At 39.4% G+C, this 21602-nt stretch overlaps 1 protein-coding gene across 7 annotated transcripts in view; it reads right to left on the bottom strand.

Moving 5' to 3' along the window:
- The window catches only part of ADGRG6 (adhesion G protein-coupled receptor G6), a 153857-nt gene that overhangs the window by 76881 nt on the left and 55374 nt on the right, over window positions 1-21602 (bottom strand). For 6 of the 7 annotated variants that reach the window (XM_061428151.1, XM_061428148.1, XM_061428150.1 and 3 more), the window contains exons 3-4: window positions 4573-4914; window positions 1494-2117 (exon numbers count right to left, since the gene is read on the bottom strand). In XM_061428151.1, the coding sequence (XP_061284135.1) occupies window positions 1494-2117; window positions 4573-4914 (966 nt within the window). The remainder of the gene's footprint in view (window positions 1-1493; window positions 2118-4572; window positions 4915-21602) is intronic. The other variant, XM_061428153.1, reaches the window with a different exon arrangement.

Raw genomic sequence — 21602 nt, 5'->3', positions numbered from 1 at the left:
AGTGAAAGACTTCTCAGGAGTCCCTGAAGGTTGTCCTCTGTAGCCAGTCTCAGACTGAGAGGATGTTGGTTCACACCGTTAACTCTTACAAAGTTCCAGAGTCTCCTTCTGGAACAGGGCTGTGGTTTACCCTCTTTTCAACAACCCACAAGGAAACATCTCTCAAGTGACATCACATAACAACCTCCCACCATCTGCAGGAGCACCGTGGACCACACCGAGAGATGGGCTGCCCACACAGGGAGGTGGGTGACGGGAGTTCCCCAGGCTGGAAGGGCAAACATAGGTCAAGGATATAGGACAGGGGGCCTCAGGTCTTCATGCTGCTGCTGCTGCTTTTAAGTCGCTTCAGTTGTGTCTGACTCTGTGCGACCCCATAGACGGTAGCCCACCAGGCTCCCCGTCCCTGGGATTCTCCAGGCAAGAACACTGGAGTGGGTTGCCATTTCCTTCTCCAATGCATGAAAGTGAAAAGTGAAAGGGAAGTCACTCAGTCATGTCCAACTCTTCGCAACCCCATGACTGCAGCCTACCAGGCTCCTCTGCCCATGGGATTTTCCAGGCAAGAGTACTGGAGTGGGATGCCATTGCCTTCTCCACAGGTCTTCATAGTGGGTCCTATTTTGTTGAAAGTATTGGGAATCAAGTTGTGATAGAATTCCCTGCAAAATCACTTACAGATGACTTTGAATATTAGACCCCTTCTTTCCATCCTTTATTGAGAGTTAACTCTGCAACTAAAGAACATGTTATCCACACTTTAGATTTAGTCTTGTGACATTGAAAATTGATAATGAACTTCTGTTTTTTATATGTGACTCAGTCCTAGAGTAAAATAAGGACTTCCATTGACTTATGTACATAGGGAGTACTTTATAGAAGTCTTTCTTAATTTAACTTTTATAACATGGAATTGTATCTCTAAATATTTTGCAGTTGGCTACTTACAATAATAATGCATTTAGAGTCTCTAGAAGAACAACCAAAAAGAGAAGAGTATTTGAAACAAACAACAAGTGCTCATTTTCAAATAAGTGGGGGAAAAAAGTTAAAAGAAAATTGATAATTCCTGATTATCAAGATTTTCCATAAAATGGACCGTTCTGATATTGGCTAAATACATACCATTCTTTAAGGTGATGGTTGTGTAAGTAATGTAATGGAAACTGCATTCCAGGATGACAAAGATCAGTTTTTCACTATACCATCTTTGTGATTAAAAACTGTAACATTAATTTCTTTTGTTTTGGTCCTGGGGTTAACATTTCTATCTAAGACACAATAATTGTAATTGTTGTTTATGCTTGGGGAAAACTGTGTGATATTTTATGGCATAGGAAAAACTTAAAAATAGTAAGACCGAAAGCTTTAGTTGAATATGTATGGCTTGCAATCATATACAAAGATGTCTGTCTATATAATTTCTTGTTGACAAACATATTCACAGAACAATGGAAAAAAAAAAAAAGAAAGTGACTATGCCACAAACTTACCACAGCTGAGGTTGCTTTCAGCTTTCAGAGCTAGGGTTGGGATATTCCAGAAGTCATTTTGCCAGTCCACCACATTCCCCTTCACACTGCAGCTGAGGTTGGAGAGGATTTTGGAACTGATGGTAAAATTCCAAAGTCTAAAGTTATAAATGTCCCCTTTGAGAGAGCCAATGTCATGTTGATTGGAGCCCAGCAACAATTTCCCATTCCCGGGAATAACTTTCCCAATGGAAGAACTGCATGAAACTGTTCCATAGTTCCTTTTGAAATTTACACCAACGGAACCCAAAGAACTACTCCAAGCGATGCAGAGCTGCTCGAAGCTTTCTGTGAAAATATCTTCCTTATCTTTCACAGGTAAAGCACTGTTTAGTAAGCATTTTGAGCCAAAAACTGATAGAAAGTAGCCACTCTTGGTCTTTCCGAAACTGAGCAATTGTGGGAAGGATGCATCTGAGTAGGAGAAAGCTGTCCATTCGCTGTCTTCCTTGCCGATTTTGGTTGCTTCAAAGCAGAGTGTGAAAGCTCTGAGCTCTGGAATAGAGACACTTTTTGCAACAGATACCTGGTAAGAATCAAGCGACTGGGGTAAAATGACCTTTTGATTCCTTAAGGACACGGCAACTAGAACAAAACACAGTAACAGATAAAGCATGTTAACTTCGGACATGGACTAAAGAGATGTAAAATGTCTGAGACCTCCAACCTCCACCCTCTCTACTAATTGGCTTTTACCCACCGTTTGCACCACCCTCTCCCCTTTCTCTGTCCACTGCTCTCTATTGCCAACCCAGCACCATATGCCAATACCAATACCAATAAGAAACCCCACGCATTTTAACTCTAGTCACAGTTGGCTCTCACACCTAAATCTTCCAGTTATAGCTTCCAAAGTGATATGGGTTTGTTTTTTTTTTTCTTTTTTTAAATCCCTGAACTGAAGGAGATTTTAAAAATTAAGGAAACTACTGGTTTCAGGAAAGTTCATACATTATGATTTTTAAAACTATGTTTCTTTTCAAATAATTATTAAACATAATAGCTAATAGTTCTATTTTTCACTAACCATCACCTTTAACTCTACCCAAACACTCCTATGCTACCCTTTCCCTTTGGACACCCCATATCTTACTAGTCTTCCCCATATCAGGCTATTTTGGGATCAAAGGCAAAGACAATTCCATTGAGTAGAAGGAGTCTAGTAAAAAAAACAAACAAATAAAAATGGCATTTAAAGATACATTTCCTTGACTTCTGGGCATGTGAACTAATTTCTGAGACAATACAGAGCAATGGTTCAAGGGCAGACATTGGGTCTCCCTTGGCCAAGTCATTCTGCCTTAGCCCCCATGTCTATAAAATGAAGGGAAAGGCACCAATTATATATGTGGTTAATGAGAATTTAATAAGGTAATACCTGCAAAGCGCTAGAGCAGTACCTGTGCCAAGCTATATATAGCTATTACTGATTACTAATATAGATGACTATTATTATGTGCATAATAAAATTAAAATAAAAATGCATTAGCCTAGTCCTTCTGTGACATACATAGAATTATTAAGTAATACAATGGATTTCACTCTGGGCTTATACAATAGATACTGGTAAACATTATGTACTGACTTGAGAGAGAAGTAGCTGTTTACACTGGCTTCATATGAATGCTGGTTTGAATATATTTTATTACACACCAAGAATAGCTCTATAGTAAAAAAACATCCTTTTAAATGTAAATATTCTGGTCAAAAATCCATGATGGAGTTTAATGAATCGTGATTGTTTAGTTCACTTCTTAAATATAAAGCAGTATACAGGTCTACTTGGGCTTCCCTGGTGGGTGGTAAAGAATTCAAATGCATGGGAAGGATATTCAATCTCTGGGTTAGAAGATCCCCTGGAGAAGGAAATGTCAACCCACTCCAGTATTCTTGCCTGGGAAATCCCATGAACAGAGGAGCCTGGTGGGTTACAGTCCATAGAGTCACAAAAGAGTCGGACACAACTTGGCGACTACCTGCCCAAAAAGATATAGTATAAACCCAGTATTCTATATGAATTGTGAAAATAAAAAGGCTGGGAGGAAATATGTCCATCAACATTTTATTAGTAGTTATGGCTGGGTAGCAGATGTATAGGTAATTATTTTCAAATTTCCCATAATATTTTATAATCTTAAAACATTTGAAAAATTAAAGCATGTATGTTTCAGTTAACCACAAATATATCTAATGTCAATCACAGACAGTAAATAAAGATGTCTAATAAAAACACAATTGTAATAGAAGGGTCAGGCATTTCCATAGTGCTGCCTTTCTTTTTGTTTCTTTTTTTGATATATAAAGCCTACTTAGGCAGCTCAGGATGGAAAAAAAATTATTACTAAATCTCATAGTCTTGAAACTTGAGTCTTCCTTAAGCACAGAAAGGTTCTGGAGAGAATGGTTCAATTTCAGTGTTCTGCTGTGCCAGAACCTAGGGAATATGTCTGATAAAAGTATATTTCTTTCTTTCAATTAGACATTTTCAAGGGGCTTTCCTCAGGCTATGCCATTTATTAGCTTCAGTTACACAAAGTTCATTTTACATGTTAATGTATATGTTTATTTCTTATATTTGTTCTCCAGGATAATTCCTTAAAAGAGCAACATCTTGAAAGCCTAAAATAAAATGATTTATAAATAAGAATACTTTGAATGTTTGCTGGAGAGATATTGGAATTAGATTCAATTATTAGCTGTGGGATATTCACAGAATCTTTCAAACAGCATGTAAGCACTAGAAAAGAATTCAGCTCTCCTGCAACCAGATTTTGAATCTGGTAACTATATATTGCTAATGAGAATGCTCAGAAAATACGAATAGATTCCTGCCTGCCTTCAAATTCTAATCCTAATCATTCATATTTATATTGCTAATGAGAATGCTCAGAAAATACGAATAGATTCCTGCCTGCCTTCAAATTCTAATCCTAATCATTCATATTCACATAAAAGAGCATAACTGTCCTCTGGGCCTTTTGTTTATTGTTGAACTTGCTAAATGAAAGCAGAGGTTTGGCGTCACCTCTGGTTTACATACCTCTGACGTAGCTGGCATTGAAACCTTTCTTCTGGATGCTAAAGTCACTTGAAAAAGACACATGCATCTCATTCACACTTGAGTTAAATGATAGGCCTTTGGCAGTTGCTCCACAAAACTTCGTCTGGCTCTCTCCATTATCAAGGGATAATGAGTCATAAATGCAATTGGGAGCTTCTTCAATGTCGAAGTCATTAAATGTTATCTGAATGATATAGCCCGTGGGGGCTCGGAGGGTCCACATGCAAGCCTGTCTGTTGGGGTAGTCATTCGGGTAGCACGGAGAAGTAAAGGTCCCGGAAGGGTTGGAGAGGACCACCCTGCAGTTGGCACATGCCCACACTGTTGGCCAGACAAAAGAGAGACGGAGAGAAGGGCTGGATCAGAGGCGTGCAATAAACCAAGAATACCACACTCTGGGGACAATCAAGCAGCAAACATTTTAAAATAGCAAAATATAATCATCAACATTAAAAGGAAAATGAAACCATCTCAAGGAAAAAAAGAAAAACCAAGAGAGAAACAAAAAGTAAAAGAAAAATACAAAATTTTAGAGCAATGATTTTTTTAAACTTGGGGGAGGGTCATAAACCCTGAGAATCTGATAAAAGTCAGGGAAACTCTCTCCAGTAAAATGTACAGAGGCCCCTGCACCTGGCATACAATTTCAGGGAGTACATGAAGCCTTAGGAGGTAACATTGGATTTCACAAAGGTTCACTGACTTTAATCTTAAAGGATTAAGAATCTCCACTGAGCTAGGGTGGAGGGGATTTTACAGAACCATAAATGCAGAGCAATATTACAAAACTTGGAAGAGAAAGACTTAGGAAATAAATGTTTAAAGAGAAAGCTAGCTAGTAGTACAAAAAAATTTGACAAGTTATTATCATCTGGCAAATCGCATTTTTTTCTAAAATTCAAATACACAGCATCACCTTGCATGTGTGAAATACTTATAGTTTTGAAGAATACTTTCACTTCTTCCACTTGTTTATTTTAGTTGGCAATTATATACCTCTATGATTATCTCATTTACTCATCCACTCAGTGAATATTTATTGAATGTCTTCTACATGACAGGCGCTATTCTAAACAGTATATACCATGAGCAGGAAAGACAAAGTCTCTGTCTGAATGATTCTTACACTTCTTTGGACCCAAAGATACAAACCATAGTATAATGACAGATAATGATTAAGAGGTAGAAAGAAAAGTAAAGCAATCAATTATTTCTCAATTATTATTTACCTAGGGCCCGGTCACCAGCTAGAACCAGAAACCAAGATCTACTGTCTTTCTATTTAGTGATGCTTTTGAAATTAATATTCATGCTGCTTTTAAACATTTATGTAAATGTAGGCAGCAGTCTCATTTATTCAACATTCTGGATAAATAAACTGTCAAATAATTGACGACATACACTTTCAAACAATAAAAGACTGCTGCTGCTGCTGCTAAGTCACTTCAGTCGTGTCCGACTCTGTGCGGCCCCATAGACGGCAGCCCACCAGGCTCCCCGTCCCTGGGATTCTCCAGGCAAGAACACTGGAGTGGGTTGCCATTTCCTTCTCCAATGCATGAAAGTGAAAAGTGAAAGAAGTCGCTCAGTTGTGTCCGACTCTTAGCAACCCCATGGACTGCAGCCTACGAGGCTCCTCCACCCATGGGATTTTCCAGGCAAGAGTACTGGAGTGGGGTGCCATTGCCTTCTCCAGATAAAAGACTTCTACTATGTTAATGGAACTCACTCTCAACTTACTGTGTTCTTCCCTCTTTTACTGGGTTGAGTAGAATGAATATACAATAACTTTTCTTAAAAATGGTAGTTAGTGTAAATATTACTTATTCTTCTATGATGTGGTGATATCTTCCAGGATTTAGATGTGTAATGTTACATTGCTCAAGTTAGAGTTTTCTTTTTTCCTGTCCCTGGGGCCACCTTGTGTTATGCAGGGGTTTTGCCAACCGGCTCCACAACCATTCTTTCTAACTTGTTCTCCATCCAGCTCCTCCTCCATAAATCTCCAACACCTTTTACAGAGCTGAGGATAGACAGGGAAAAAGATCTATGATCATCAAATGTTGGCCAAATGCCTTCTCTTACCCACTCCTGGAGCACCGTGCTCCTCTCCTTGTAGCATGATTAAGAGCAGCTGGGTGAATTCCTGGCGTGAGATGATTTTGCTTACTGTCTGGATCTCCCACTATTCTCTAGGCTCAACAAGCAGAGGTTTGGTACTGTCATAGTCACCATCTGACCCCTCAGGACCTCACAGCATCCCTGCCACCTGGGAGGCCTTTGATTAAATTTGTTAAATTTCTGAACAAATAAATGAGTTACACAAAGAGTTGGACACGACTGAGCAACTGAGGGTGCATACACACAAATGAGTCACATGACTAAATTAAAGAATGACTGTAGTATATGAAACTGTCAACTAAAATCTAAGCCCCAAAAAAGAGTGCATCATATCTGAGATATCTCTTTGGATGGGGTTTTGAGGCTATTTCTTCCAATGATCTCACTCATGGCATGAGACTGAGATGATGAGGGCCTATCTCTCTGACATGTTTAGCTTTCTGTGACTGTACCCTGGGCTCAGAAGCAAGAACTAATCCTAGTAGATTAACAGTAAAGTATCCAGCAAAAGGCACTGGAGATTACAAAAGAAAAAAAGAAAGGAAAATAAGATACAATCTCTGAGTCATCCCAACATGCAAGCAGGCAGCATTATTTTTCCATAATAAGATGCTATGCCCTACATCCCTTACCCCACTAATGTTCATGATTTCTTTTACATTATTTTTACAAATTTACAAGAATTTTACAAATTCTTCTAGAGAGCTAATGAAAGATATAAAAAAAAGTCAATCTGACTCACCACACTGACCACGTGACCTTGAACAAGTTAATCTCTCTGTACCTCAGTTTCACCACTTTTAGTTTAGTAGCTCAGTCATGTCTGACTCTCTGTGACCCCATGGACTGAAGCATGCCAGGCTTCCCTGACCATCACCAACTCCTGCAGTTTGCTCAAACTCATGTCCATTGACTCAGCGATGCCATCCAACCGTCTCATCCTCTGTTGTCCCCTTCTCCTCCTGCTTTCAATCTTTCCCAGCATCAGAGTCTTTTCCAATGAGTCAGTTCTTTACATCAGGTGGCCAAAGTACTGCAGCTTCAGCTTCAGCATCAGTCCTTCTAATGAATATTCAGGACTGATTTCCTTTAGGATCGACTGGTTTGACCTCCTTGCAGTCCAAGGGACTCTCAAGAGTCTTCTCCAATATCACAGTTCAAAAGCATCAGTTCTTCAGTGCTCAGCTTTCTTTATGGTCCAACTCTCACATCCATACAGGACTACTGGAAAAAACATAGTTTTGACTAGATGGACCTTTGTTAGCAAAATAATGTCTCTGCTTTTTAATATGCTGTCTAGGTTGGTCATAGCTTTTCTTCCAAGGAGCAAGCGTCTTTTAATTTCATGACTGCAGTCACCATCTGCAGTGATTTTGGAACCCAAGAAAATAAAGTCTTTTACCATTGTTTCCCCATCTATTTGCCATGAGGTGATGGAACCAGATGCCATGATCTTAGTCTTTTGAATGTTGACTTTTAAGCCAGCTTTCTCACTCTTCTCTTTCACTTTCATCAAGAAGCTCTTTAGTTCTTCTTTGCTTTCTGCCATGGTGGTGTCATCTGCGTATCTGAGGTTAATGATATTTCTCCCATTAATCTTGATTCCAGCTTGTGCTTCATCCAGCCCAGCATTTCTCATGATGTGTGCTGCATATAATTTAAATAAGCAGGGTGACAATATATAGCCTTGACGTACTCCTTTCCCAATTTGGAACCAGTCTGTTGTTCCATGTCCAGTCCTAACTGTTGCTTCTTGACCTAAATACAAATTTCTCAGGAGGCAGGTAAGGTGGTCTGGTATTCCCATCTCTTGAAGAATTTTCCACAGTTTGCTGTGATCCACACAGTCGAAGACTTTGGCATAGTCAATAAAGCAGAAGTAGATGTACACTGGCAGAAATAAGAGCACCCACTACCCATGGTTATAGGGAGGACTGGACAGATTAGTTTTAGAATGTCCTAGAAACTGTACTGGCCACACACATAGCACTATTTAAGTGCTGGCTATTATCATCATTGCTATAACAAAATCTGTGCATCAATAATTTAAGAAAAAAAAGTAACACCCATCTTAACAGAAACTCTTTTTCCTTTAGACACCCATTGTGATAGGAAAGACAGGGAAGACTCCCATAATCATCATTTAAAAAAGCATGTAAAGCATTCTTCTACATGATTCTTATCTACAATAGCTAAATTACATTTAGACATAATGCTACCAAATAGCGATGATCTTAATTGGATGAACTGTCAATTAAACTAGGCACAATATCATCATGTTCATTATACTGATGTTTATAGATCCCAGCAAAGGGTTTTCACATAGGTTATTTCACTTGGCATCATAACCACCCTGGGAATTTCCATCTACAGAAGAAACAAATAAGGCTATTATAGATTATGTAAATTGCCAAAAGTTACATGTCTAATTGATAGGACCAAGGTTCAAACCAGCTCTTCTGAATGTAAATCCAATGTTTTCCCAGAGAAGGAAAGAAGTTGCCAAGATTAAACAAAAGACACAGCAAAGTGATGAGTTCAAGTCTTGTTTTAAGAGATAATGCTTTTTAATGGGTAATTTCGTAAACATAGTGTAATCACCCTGTTTTTGTTGTTGTTTAGTCATTAAGTTTTGTCTGACTCTTTTGCGACCCATGGACTTAAAGACCTCCCAGATCCTCTGTCCAAGGGATTTCCCAGGCAAGAATACTCAAGTGGGTTGCCATTTCCTTCTCCAGTAATCACCCTAAAATTAATATATTTTAAGAAACTAATTTTGAAATATTTGAGTAAAAATGTTCAGATCAGATCAGATCAGTTGCTCAGTCATGTCTGATTGACTCTTTGCAACCCCATGAATCACAGCACGCCAGGCCTCCCTGTCCATCACCAACTCCCGGAGTTCACTGAGACTCAACATCCATCGAGTCAGTGATGCCATCCAGCCATCTCATCCTCTGTCGTCCCCTTCTCCTCTTGCCCCTAATCCCTCCCAGCATCAGAGCAAAGAATGTTAGAGAGTCTAAAATGTAGTGCTTTGGATTTGTCCATTGGAGCAATAAAATATCACTGCTAACTGATCCCTATTCAAAGAGCCAGTACCCAAAGAAATTATTCTCTCTTGAAGGCGGGGCTACATAAAAAGATGGCACAGTAGCCATTGAATAAGGTCTTGGGAAAACCAGAGTTAACATCCTTTAAAAGCTACCCAACTCAAAACATCTGGCTCAAGTTGTTCTCAAAGACAGATATAATAACACATTCACACCCATACTTTATAAAAGCAAAGTTTTCAGATAATCTAAACAAACAAACCAAATTCCATCCTTGGTTCTTGCCTGTGCTTGCAATGTTGAGTAATAATTCACGTCTGCTTATTTTCACAAAACTTTATTCCTCAAAGAAACTCAAATCTGAATTGGAAAACCTCCGTTATGACAAAGGCTATCTCAGTTTATATAGAATATTTAGACATAGATTTAATAACTATTATCTCATTTTACCTGAGGTTTGGATTCTGACTCCACCTTTGCTGCAAGTACTTCTCTATAAATCAAATACTATGTTCTTTAAAATCCAAGACAGGAGTATCAGATCCCAAGAGATAAATCAAAAGAGATCAATTTTAGCTGCTTTCAACACATATCTGTAGATGAAATAACTGATAATCCTATACTGTGTTAAATGGTGAACAAAATGAATGCACCTAAATTAAATCTCGGGTTTTGTTTTGTTTAATCTGAATGTGTGTAAAACTGGCACTAGTGAATTTGTTGGACAACTTGGCTGGTGAAGAAGCATCTCTAGAAAATTTCCCTTCAGTTGCCTGCTCATTTTGCATCTCTTCGAAGTCACTGTTTGAATTCTCTGTACGAATCTCTTAAACGAATTGCTTAAAAAGGTTTAAAATATTTAGCAGCCTTGGTAGTTTCTGCAGATGAAACCTAAGGGCAGCAGCTGAGAGCTCTAGGGCTTGATGCCTCAATCATTACCAAGCCAGGGGAGCCACGCAACATTTCCCCTGATCAAGTGGAATGCACCAGGTACATCACGAAATGTAAAATATAAATAATACTTTGGATGCTGGCAGGTGTTAAATAACTGATAATATACAGAACTGAATGATATCATCAAAGTATTTAAATTCAAGTGATTTTAGGCCTCTTTGTGTATTTTTTTCAGGATGGCAAGGAATCTGAAGGCAGTCTGGCTGTGACATCTGTGTTTCTGTTAATGTGACAGACTTGGCAAGCATGCCTGGGCTCCTCACCACTCCTCTTCAAGCTCGGCGCTCAAAGATAGCGTTTCCGCGCTGGGAAAAGTCACTCTTTCACCAAGGTTTCATTGGTCGTTCCATCCTCCTGCTAGAACAAGCTAGGACATCTGTTTGCTCCCAAACTCGTCCTAAAGCACTGGTTTCCCCGGAGTTAACCAGAAAATTGTCTGATTTTCCTCTGTGATGTTTCAACCTGAAAATATTCTTCAGAAACACCACAAATATGAAAGTACTGCAATAACTTGGGCTAACTTGGGCTTCCCCAATGGCTCAGCAGTAAAGAATCCACCTGCCAATGCAGGAGACTCAGGAGACTCGGGTTCAGTCCCTGGGTTGGTAAGATCCCCTGGAGAAGAAAATGGCAACCCACCCCAGTATTCTTGCCTGGGGAATCCCGTGGATGGAGGAGCCTGGCAGGCTACAGTCCATAGGGTCGCAAAGAATCAGACACAAGTGAGCATGCATTCTGCTATTCTGCTGCAATAACTTAAACATGGAAAAGGTCCCACTCTACTTAAATCAGTTCAATTAAGTCTGACCTCACTAGAACAGGGGCTTCCCTGGTGGCTCAGAGGTTAAAGCGTCTGCCTGCAACGTGGGATCCCTGGGTCAGGAAGATTCCCCTGGAGAAGGAAATGGCAACCCACTCCAGTATTCTTGCCTAGAGAATCCCTTGGACGGAGGAGCCTGGTGGGCTACAGTCCACAGGGTCACAAAGAGTTGGACACAACTGAGCGACTTCACTTCTTCACTTCACTTCACTAGAATATGAACAAGAAGTTGAAATGAAGGTTCCTTCATGAGGCAGCACCATTAAACTTGAATAATTTTTTGAATCTCCAAAGAGATCCACAGGCACAACACCCTCAGACACATTTCTGTCTTCTGTGATACTGTTAATGTTTAAACTTTGAATCCTCTTTCCATAATCACCTTGGCATGAGAACATTCCCTATATAACTGCAAAAGGTAATACTTTTGAAGATCCAAACAACAGAACTACTGTAAATCATTCTAGAGTCGGCTGAGCATGTAGATATATATCCTGTGTAAGAGGATTAAGAACCGAAGCACATGTGCATGCATTTGCACACACACCCACACACATTTTCATGGGAAACTATTCTCTCTTAAGCAATCGTTGCGTCTTTCTCCAGCTGTTAAAAACACAATCTAAAGGCAATGCACCATTTTAAACAGTCTAAAGCTGCCTGCTTATAACTTACTCTACCTTCTAGTTAATGCATTCAAGTCTCTTATCCCCTTCCTTCCTGCACTTCAAGCCCCTAACTCTGAATTAATCTAGCCATGGACCTTCTCGCTCTCTATGCACTCATAGACTTCTGTATACTGCTGAAAGAATACTCAAAATCAGGCAGATTATTTTTACTAAAGAGGATTCCAATGTGATCTCACTCACCTTCTTCAACATTTGATGCTTCTGAACACTCCCTGATTCTGTGTCCTCCACTCAGTTCCCACTGTCTCCTTGATCTCCTCCTGCCTTTCTCTCTGCCCTCTCTGAGCACACCTCTGCTCTACTGGCCCTGACCTCAGCCAGCGGCACAGCATCAGCTGGGAGCTTGTTAGACCGAGATTTTCTGGTGATTCCCAAGTACACTAAAATCTGAAAAGTGCTCCTTTAAGTAATGCTGCTGCTGCTGCTAAGTCACTTCAGTCGTGTCCAACTCTGTGCAAACAGGCTCCCCTGTCCCTGGGATTCTCCAGGCAAGAAAACTGGAGAGGGTTGCCAGTTCCTTCTCCAATGCATGAAAGTGAAAAGAGAAAGTGAAGTCACTCAGTCAAGTCTGCTTCTTCGCGACCCCATGGACTGCAGCCTACCAGGCTCCTCTGTCCATGGGATCTTCCAGGCAAGAGTACTGGAGTGGTTGCCATTGCCTTCTCTGCCTTTAAGTAATAACATACTACAAAATCAATTCACAATCTCCACACATGCACCTGCTTCCAAGAAGATCTATCTGCCCCTCCTGCATCTTTCTTAAAATTTTATTTTATTATTTTATTTTTGGCTGCGCTGGGTCTTCATTGCTTTGTGCAGGCTTTCTCTAGTTGTGGCTGGTGGGGGGCTATTCTTGAGGTGAGTAGGCTTATCACTGCCGTGCCTTCTCTAGTTGCAAAGCACCAGCCCTAGGCACTCAGGCTTCAGTAGTCGCGCAGCATGAGCTTGGTAGTTGTGGCTCGTGGGCTGTAGAGTGGGGGCTTAGTTATTCCACGGCACGTGAAATCTTTCCAGACCAGGGATCAAACCTGCGTCCCCAGCACTGGCAGGTGGATTCTTATCCACTGTAAACCTGGGAGGTCCCCTCCTGCATCTCTTAGTCATATTTGCACCATAACCCCAGAGGAGGACCTCTTACCTGAAGAGAATCAAATCAGGGACTTGGTTGCTAAGTCAGATTACCTCTCTATAAAGTTAGAGACACAAATTTTTCAGAGAATGATGAACAACAGAATGACAAAGTTATATAAACACAAAGGTATCAGCATCCTTTGCCACTTGCAAAGATAGATGCTGATGAGCAAATAGAGAAAAGAGAAAGAGAGAAAATGTAAGAACAGAGAGATAAGGGAAAACCAGTCCTCTGAAAAACAGACTCTCATTTCTAGACACTCCATGTCCAGTCACCAATGGAGGAGCTGTTCTTTGTGGCTTGTCCTTGGATCCTATGACCAGAACTCTCCTACCATGACGCTTCTTCTCCTGATCCATTGTTTGTAGATTTCTGATCCATACAACCAAGTCTGCCCCAAGCCAACTCTTATAGGGCTCTCTCTCCTCTGTCTCCAGTTCTTCTCTCCTCACTCATTCTTGCTGGGTGATCTCATCCAAACATAGGCCTTCCTTATGTCCAAATGCAGATGACATACATGTTCTCCAAACCACACTCGTGCATGTCTGCTCAACATCTCTACTTGGACACTTCACAGATTCCTCGATCCAAACACTGTTCCTCCAACCACTTATTCATGTTCTAAGTATTAGTTGTAAGAAAATCAGCCAAACTAGGACTCTGAATATCCCTTCTCTCTTCTTTCCTCTACGCCCCTTAAAGTGGTTTGTCAAGGGCTATGACATCATTTTCTTCACGGTTCTTTCATTTCTCCCCTTCTTTCATTTCTGTGGCCACTTAGTTCTTATCTTTCTTCCCTTAGAAAAAAGTTCAGTAACTAGTCTTTTGATCAATAGTCTTGTTATCTCTGACTCATTCCCCCCATCACTACAAGAAATATCTATGAAAATGCAAGTATAAAAATATTTCCTCTAATTCAAAATCTTCTCTGAAATCCAACAAAGCAAGCGTCTTTGAATGACCATATAGTGCTCCATATCTGTCCTGTTTGAATTTTCTAATTCATCACTCAACAATCCCCAACACCCATTTACCCAATAAATAGTTATCAAGCAGCTATGTGCCTGGCTCTGTGGTCTGATACTAAGAATAAATTGTGGGCAAGATATAACCCCAGATTTTATGGAAGGTATGCTGCTGCTGCTGCTGCTGCTAAGTCGCTTCAGTCATGTCCGACTCTGTGCGGCCCCATAGACGGCAGCCCACCAGGCTCCCCCATCCCTGGGATTCTCCAGGTAAGAATACTGGAGTGGGTGGCCATTTCCTTCTCCAATGCATGAAAGTGAAAAGTGAAAGTGAAGTCGCTCAGTTGTGTCCGACTCCTAGCGACCCCATGGACTGCAGCCTACCAGGCTCCTCCATCCATGGGATTTTCCAGGCAAAAGAGTACTGGAGTGGGTTTCCATTGCCTTCTCCATTATGGAAGGTATAGATTACTGCAAATACAGATAAATAAGTAGACAGTGATAATACAATGTGAAAATTGCTCTGATAGTGCATGCATATGTGCTCGCTCAGTTGCTCAGCTGTGTCCGACTTTTGTGACCCCATGGAGCCCACCAAGCTCCTCTGTCCATGGGATTTCCCAAGCAAGAATACTTGAGTGGATAGCCATTTCTTCCTCCAGGGGATCTTCCTGATTCAGGAAGCAAACCCACATCTCCTGCGTCTCCTGCACTGGGACACAAATTCTTTACCACTGAGCCACATGGGAAGCCCATGATGGAGCACGTAGACGAGTAGATAACTGCAACTACCTAGGTTTAGGTTTTGTAGAAATAGAACCATTTCTAACAGATGAGAAAGAAACTGAGACCTAAACATGCAGCAGATAAGTTGGCCAATGGAAGAGGGGAGGCAGAGGAGAAAAAGAAAAGAGAGTTCTGCACAGTAGGGTCACCAGGTTGCATCAGCTTGTGGGTGAGAGAGAGCATGAACTGTTCCAGTAACTTAAGAGTTTTGTTTAGCTGAAGCAGAGTGTACAAAATGGGGAGAAACATTAGATAAAGATGTCAAGGTAGGCCAAGATTAGATTCTGCAGGGTTTTGCAAGCAAAGCTAAAGAAAAAAATTTTAAATGTAATATGAGCAGTAGGGAAAATTAAAAGGTTTTAATTATGGGAAAGTAAAATAATCAGATTTGTACTTAGCACATTTTTAAAACCTCACCCTTGTGCACATAAACACACAATTACCAGTGAGCAAAAACTGTTGTAAGAATAACTTCAGCCTTATGCAAAGGGTTTGAGAGATGACAAGGAGAGAGACAAAAGACAGAAAACTATCCTGGCAGTTCGTTTGTGGAAAGAAAAAATCAGTCACAGTGGTAAAGGAAGATTAATTCTACCAAGATTCAGTGAAGCAAAGCCTAATTGTTGATGGGTAAGATTAAAACGCAGCAAAATGACCAATCTAGTGTTTATCAAAGATGTCTTACTTTGATCTATTATCTCTTAAAAAAAAAAAACAAAAAAACAGAACAGGAAACTATAAAAAAAACACTCACCTAATGTTCATTTCACTTAAGAATGCCACAGAAAACCTGGGATTATCTAGGCAGCATTGCAGGGTAAAACTGGTTTATGTTAGTATTACCCAGAAAAGTACTGCTAAATCTCACCAGCATAAGTGGAGAATGTCTTAGCCTCATAAAAGCTAATTATAGTTCTAATACCCATCAAGGCAATGATGTCATTACTGGCTAAACAGCACATGACTAATTCCTTGAGCACTGAAGGCAGCTAATGAGATATCCATGTAAAGTACTAGGACTATACTTGCTCATGGACAGATGCTCAAATAATATTCATTTAGAGTGTTGTGACTGTCGTTATTATTTAATAGCAGAGCATGTTAGGCATATTTTGGTTCATTCATTCATTTATTTATTCAATTTTCTGGGCCCCTACTTCCATTCATTTTCAGTTTTCTTTTAAATATCTTTACATTTATGTTTATCAGAGGATGGTCAGAGGGAAAGTAGGATTAAAAGGTCCTTTTTATTATGGTTGCAGGTGTGGAACCTGAAATTAATAGCTAGAACTAGTTTTGATTTTAGAAACTTGCCCTCCAAATAAGTTGGGACAATATATTAGGGAGAAGATGGCAGTAGGTAAATGTGCATCTTAGCTCAAATTTTCCAAATGAGCCTTTAATTTGAGGATAAAAAAAAAACAACACTCAGATTTGTGCACTTAAATGGGAGCAGTTTAAATAGTCAAGGTTTGGAGCAAAGCAAATTATCAATGCAACTGGATAATTCTGTCCCTTTATGCAGTACTTTTTAATGTAAACAACTTAGTAATAAGGAAGAACTGATGTAAAAATTATATAATATAGATTTTAAAAAATAAAGAAAAATGTTTTTCAGTAAAACTTTCCATCCATTTTATACATAAATAGGTTGTTTAAATACACTGTCTAACTGCCTTAAGTTAATCCATCACTGGAATTAATTACTTTTCAAAATATTTATACAGTGTTAACTTTGCACATAAATCTCAAGTATAATATATTAGAGAAGTGTGTGTGTGAGAGAGAGAAAGAAATAGATTATCTCAAGTTTTAGTAAATTCTAAAGTGGGACTTTGAAAAACTGTTTCTTAGTCCAGCTCCTTTCTAGCTAACTCACAAGGTCTAGCTGATTAAAAAAAAAGTTATTATTATGGAAAAAAATCATTATAGCAGGAACGATATGCTTATGAAGCTAAACTAGAAGCTTTCTCAAGATCCTTTCCAGATCTAAAATTATTACCATTCAAGGTATTTTCTTAATGTGAATACATGTCATATAAACCCATATAAAGTCATAAACCCATCTTCTCTGGAGGTGAAGAGAAATAAAAATAACTGTAATAACAACCGGCAGCTGTTAGTAGTGAATGACTACTTTGTGCCAGGTGAGAGGGGATTAAATTGTCTTCTCCTTGAAAAAAATCTATGGTTATGTGAATAGTTGGGACACATGACAAGTGGATCACAGTGGGTTCTGCTCTTGGCTAGTGACTGGCCTTGGTTTCCATATTTGAAGGAAATGTCTTTTCTGGTTCTAAAACTCTAGTGGAGTGATGGATCAGAGCTTCAGTTGCCCCTCCCCTGGAAGAAACTTCTGGGAGAGTCATGAAGACATCAGACGCTTCCCCAAGGAAAGCGCAAGAGATTATAAGGAAGAGGGTCTTTTTGAGTATTCATGAGTCTCAACTTGTTTGTGTTATTTGTCCACATTGGAGCCATAAATCAGCCAGTGCAGGTTGAATGCAAGTGGAGCTTAGTGCTCGGCAAACATCCTGGCTTCTGGGATATATTCCGACTGCTCAAGAAATTTCCACATCTTGCGAACACTACTTATTGTGCTATTTTGATATTGCTGGCTTAGAGTTACAGAGCAAGTTGTGACAGATTGTGAAGATTCAGAGTGTGGTTACATCAAGGGAAAAAAAATCACCTCCCTTCTACTTAATATAGCTGCTTTTGTATGTTCTTGATGCCTACCAGCTTACTTTATAAAAGAAACAAAAATCATCTATTACTTTCATAAAGTTAATACACTTACTGAGCAATGAGGCTGAACTTTGGTCTGCTACTCTATTGCCAAAATGTTTATCTAATTTCAAACTGCACTGGGCTGGGGACAAGGCGATGTAGGTGTAACATTGTACAGCCTCTGGCAGGTTATTTACATCCAGGCAGCTTCATCAACTTCTCCACAGTTAAATGGCTTCATCCCTGCCCTGGGGAGCCTTCACACCAATCACCAGCCTGCAGCAAAAACACACTGGAAGAAGTTCACAAAGTTCACCACGCTGGATAATTATAAGTTTCCAGGATAGTATGAAAGTCTACTTGCTTACTGTCCTCTTTCAGTCAGCTTTATTTTTAAACTGCAGAAAAATGGGAGAGTGACTTGTTTACAGGTGAGTGAATAAAGTCACACCTGCAGGCAAGACAGAGAGAGGCCAAACCACCAAAAGCGGGTGGGTTGGGTGGTCTACATGGCAAACAGGGTAGCGTGTTTCCCGTTGGAGCTGCTGACCTAAGAAAAGAAGTTGCTCAGTGTGCAAGAGGGCTGAGCCGGGCAGGCACACCTCTGCTGCTGGAGAGTGCTGGAGGACTCAGGCTGCTCAGGACTCTTTCACTGGCTTCTGGGGAAGCTGAGCCATCACTGGCTCTTCTGTAAATTGCTTCTACGCTCACAATCACCATTTAGCTTTGAGAGTTGTTTGTGGGAAGTGTTGTGTTAGTCGCTCAGTCGTGTCTGACTCTTTGCGACCCCATGGACTATAGCCTGCCAGGCTTCCCTGTCCATGGAATTCTCCAGGGCAGAATACTGGAGTGGTTTGCCATTCCCTTCTGCAAGGGATCTTCCCGACCCAGGGATCGAACCTGGGTATGCTGTATCACAGGTGGATTTTTTAGTCTGAGCCACCAGGGAAGCCCATTAGAGGGAAAGGGAAATATTACTTTAATATACAGAATCCTTTTATGATCCCATTTAGAACAGCAAGTACGGAAATTTTGTAGGGCGTTATCTAAGGAAGTTATTTTGAAATAACAATAGGTATAATACTATTCTTGCTCAGTAGCAAGTATAATACAAAGCTCAGTCACCCCCAACTCATCAGACTGAGCCCCAGGAATTAATAAAATGACATTAAGAAGGTCCACCTTACAGAAAAACTCAAAGGGAAATTCCAAACAATGGTAATGTGGGATTCCAGTATAAATACAAAACTCTGGATAGACACATATCGTTTCCCAGGGAAGTATATATGATGGGAAGGCCGTGTGCCATTTTGGCATCAAATCTCCATCCAAAAAAGATGAGAAACTTTAGGTTTCTCTATTCCTTCATAATAAATTAAACTAAATAAGAGATAATTTAGATAACAGATCTTTTCTGAAAATCATTTGCTAAGATAATTTGAGTAAAATCTCTACTTAAGGCAATCAAAATGATTTTCTTCTCCAATAACTTTCTGTTTGGGGGACAATCAAGACATTAGGCATTTTTCTTAAGGACCACTCAGCCAACGTGGTTCTGTCCCAAGTAGAAGGACTGCTAGCCTCACTGTGCAAAATGAGCCAAAACAAAAAAGTCAATTGAGATTTTAATTAAAGTTAGTATTTGCTTGTAAAGTGACATTAATAGTTTGCACATACGTGATTTTCTTGATAGGAATACTTTTTAAAATTATCAAAAATATTTTTTCTCCAACATACATCTTTTTCAAGGATAATATTTTATGATGTTTTACAATTATTTTTCTACAAAGCTGAAAGTCATGATTCAAAAGTGAGCAAGGCAGAAAATGTTCCTTGGTCACTATATGTTTCATAATAAACAACAGTCAAGAAGAAATATATGACCCATGCTTAACTTAAAATGCAGGCCAAAGCTCTTGGCTAAAAGATAAAAGAAATGTTCTAAGTGACTGTATGCAAAACTTAATGTATAGCAACAAATGCAGGATCGTATCTAGTCATTAGCAATTCAAACATAGCAAAGACCCTTTTCACAGAAGAACATGGGCAAAGCAGACCTTTAAGGACAGCCTATCTTGTCATTTCTGTTTACTACATTTAAACATTTGCTCACGGGAGAGCTGAAAATTAAGCACCTATAGTTCACATAAGGTCTTTTGGAAGCAAATCTAAGTTTCCATTTGAACTGGCTTTGGAGTTGCTCCTATGCCAACATCTGTACAGCTGTTCTCAGTACATACACCCTCCAAAAACCAGACTAGAAATAGCACACGGCCTGGCTGGAACTCTGTGCAAAGCGTTTCAGTCAAAGACAGCACTGTCCTCTAAAGCACATTATTCAACAATTAGATTTGGGCTGCTGAAGCGAAAGGACAAAGGCTCCACTATATCCTGTGCAGTTCTATCAATTTGCTTCATGATGTCATTTTTAGGTACAGCCTTTCCATTCACAGTCTGATTTACAGGGTTTCCAGTGATGTAGAAACTATGCAAAAAGATGTGCGTCTACCTCTTAGGCTACAGGCTTTCTAGAAGTATAAAAAAAATAAAGACTTCAGTAAGAAAACTTCATGTCAAAGTAACTTTTCTATCAAAACCATTAATAAAGGTAAATTTTAATGTTAATGAAACTTTAATGAAAAAAAGTATATCCACTTGTATCCTACTTGGTACAACATCCAAAGAAAGTAAATGTGCTGATTCTTTTTGCTGCCTTCAGTAGACTGGAAAAAATTTAAGAAATAAAAATAAAAAAGAAAAGATAATGGCAATGCTCAGCTGATTTGATCCTGGAATTTCGGGAAAGGCTGGCCAGAACACTCTGCACTAAGAATGTTTGATATAAAGTGATTAAACCATCTTATGAGTGGCATCTTGTTAGGTATAATTGGAATAGCATTATGGCAGATTAAGCTATCACCTTTTCCTCTCAACCTCCTTTGGTAACCGGGGTAAGGGAATATAGGGAAGTAATACAGGGAAGTAAAAGAAAATAGATTTTAGACATAGCTTGAGTGGGAGCTCTTTGCTGTCTTTTCCCTCTTGGATTCTTTGAGTTATATCCAATAAAAATGGAAGTAGAAGGGGAAAAAAAAAACAAATGGCTATCTCTAAGATAACTAACTTATCTTGGGTTCATTCTGTAAAACTGCTAATGCCAGTACACAAACTTACAAATTCCCTTCATCCTACAGACAAAGGCTTGGGGTTTTTTGTTTGTTTGTTTCGGTTTTAGGAGGGAAGATGAGAAAATCTGAAAATCCTGTGATAAACACTCTGAAATTCAACACTATTTTTCTTGGCAGCCTTCATCTAATTTTATTTGCTTGCTTTCTTTGTCAGGTTTTTCTATGGATTAAACAACACGAATTCATAACATGAGCTAGGCTAAAAAAAATAAAGAATCACAAAGGACAAAGTTCTACATGCACACACATAATATGTTCCCCTTCTGGACACATATAGGATATAGATGCAGACAATTTCCATAAAGTCAGGGAGTATGGCTACTTGATTCACTGCTAAATATCCCACGCTCACTGTTAGGCATGGCAAAGATTCAAATACCCAGAAATTGAGAAACACACACACACACACGTACTTCAAAATACACACACAACATTAACATATACGCTTTTACATATATTTTAGATATATGTATTATAAGATTAAAAAAAAAATCAGAATCCTTATAGAAAAAAATCAAGTCGGACACGACTGAGCGACTGAACTGAATCAATCTATACTTACACAGCACAT

Source organism: Bos javanicus, chromosome 9 (assembly GCF_032452875.1).
Source record: "Bos javanicus breed banteng chromosome 9, ARS-OSU_banteng_1.0, whole genome shotgun sequence".
Taxonomy (NCBI): Eukaryota; Metazoa; Chordata; class Mammalia; order Artiodactyla; family Bovidae; genus Bos; species Bos javanicus.
Note: the sequence above shows the minus strand (reverse complement) of the source record. Positions and strands in the feature narration are given on the sequence as shown.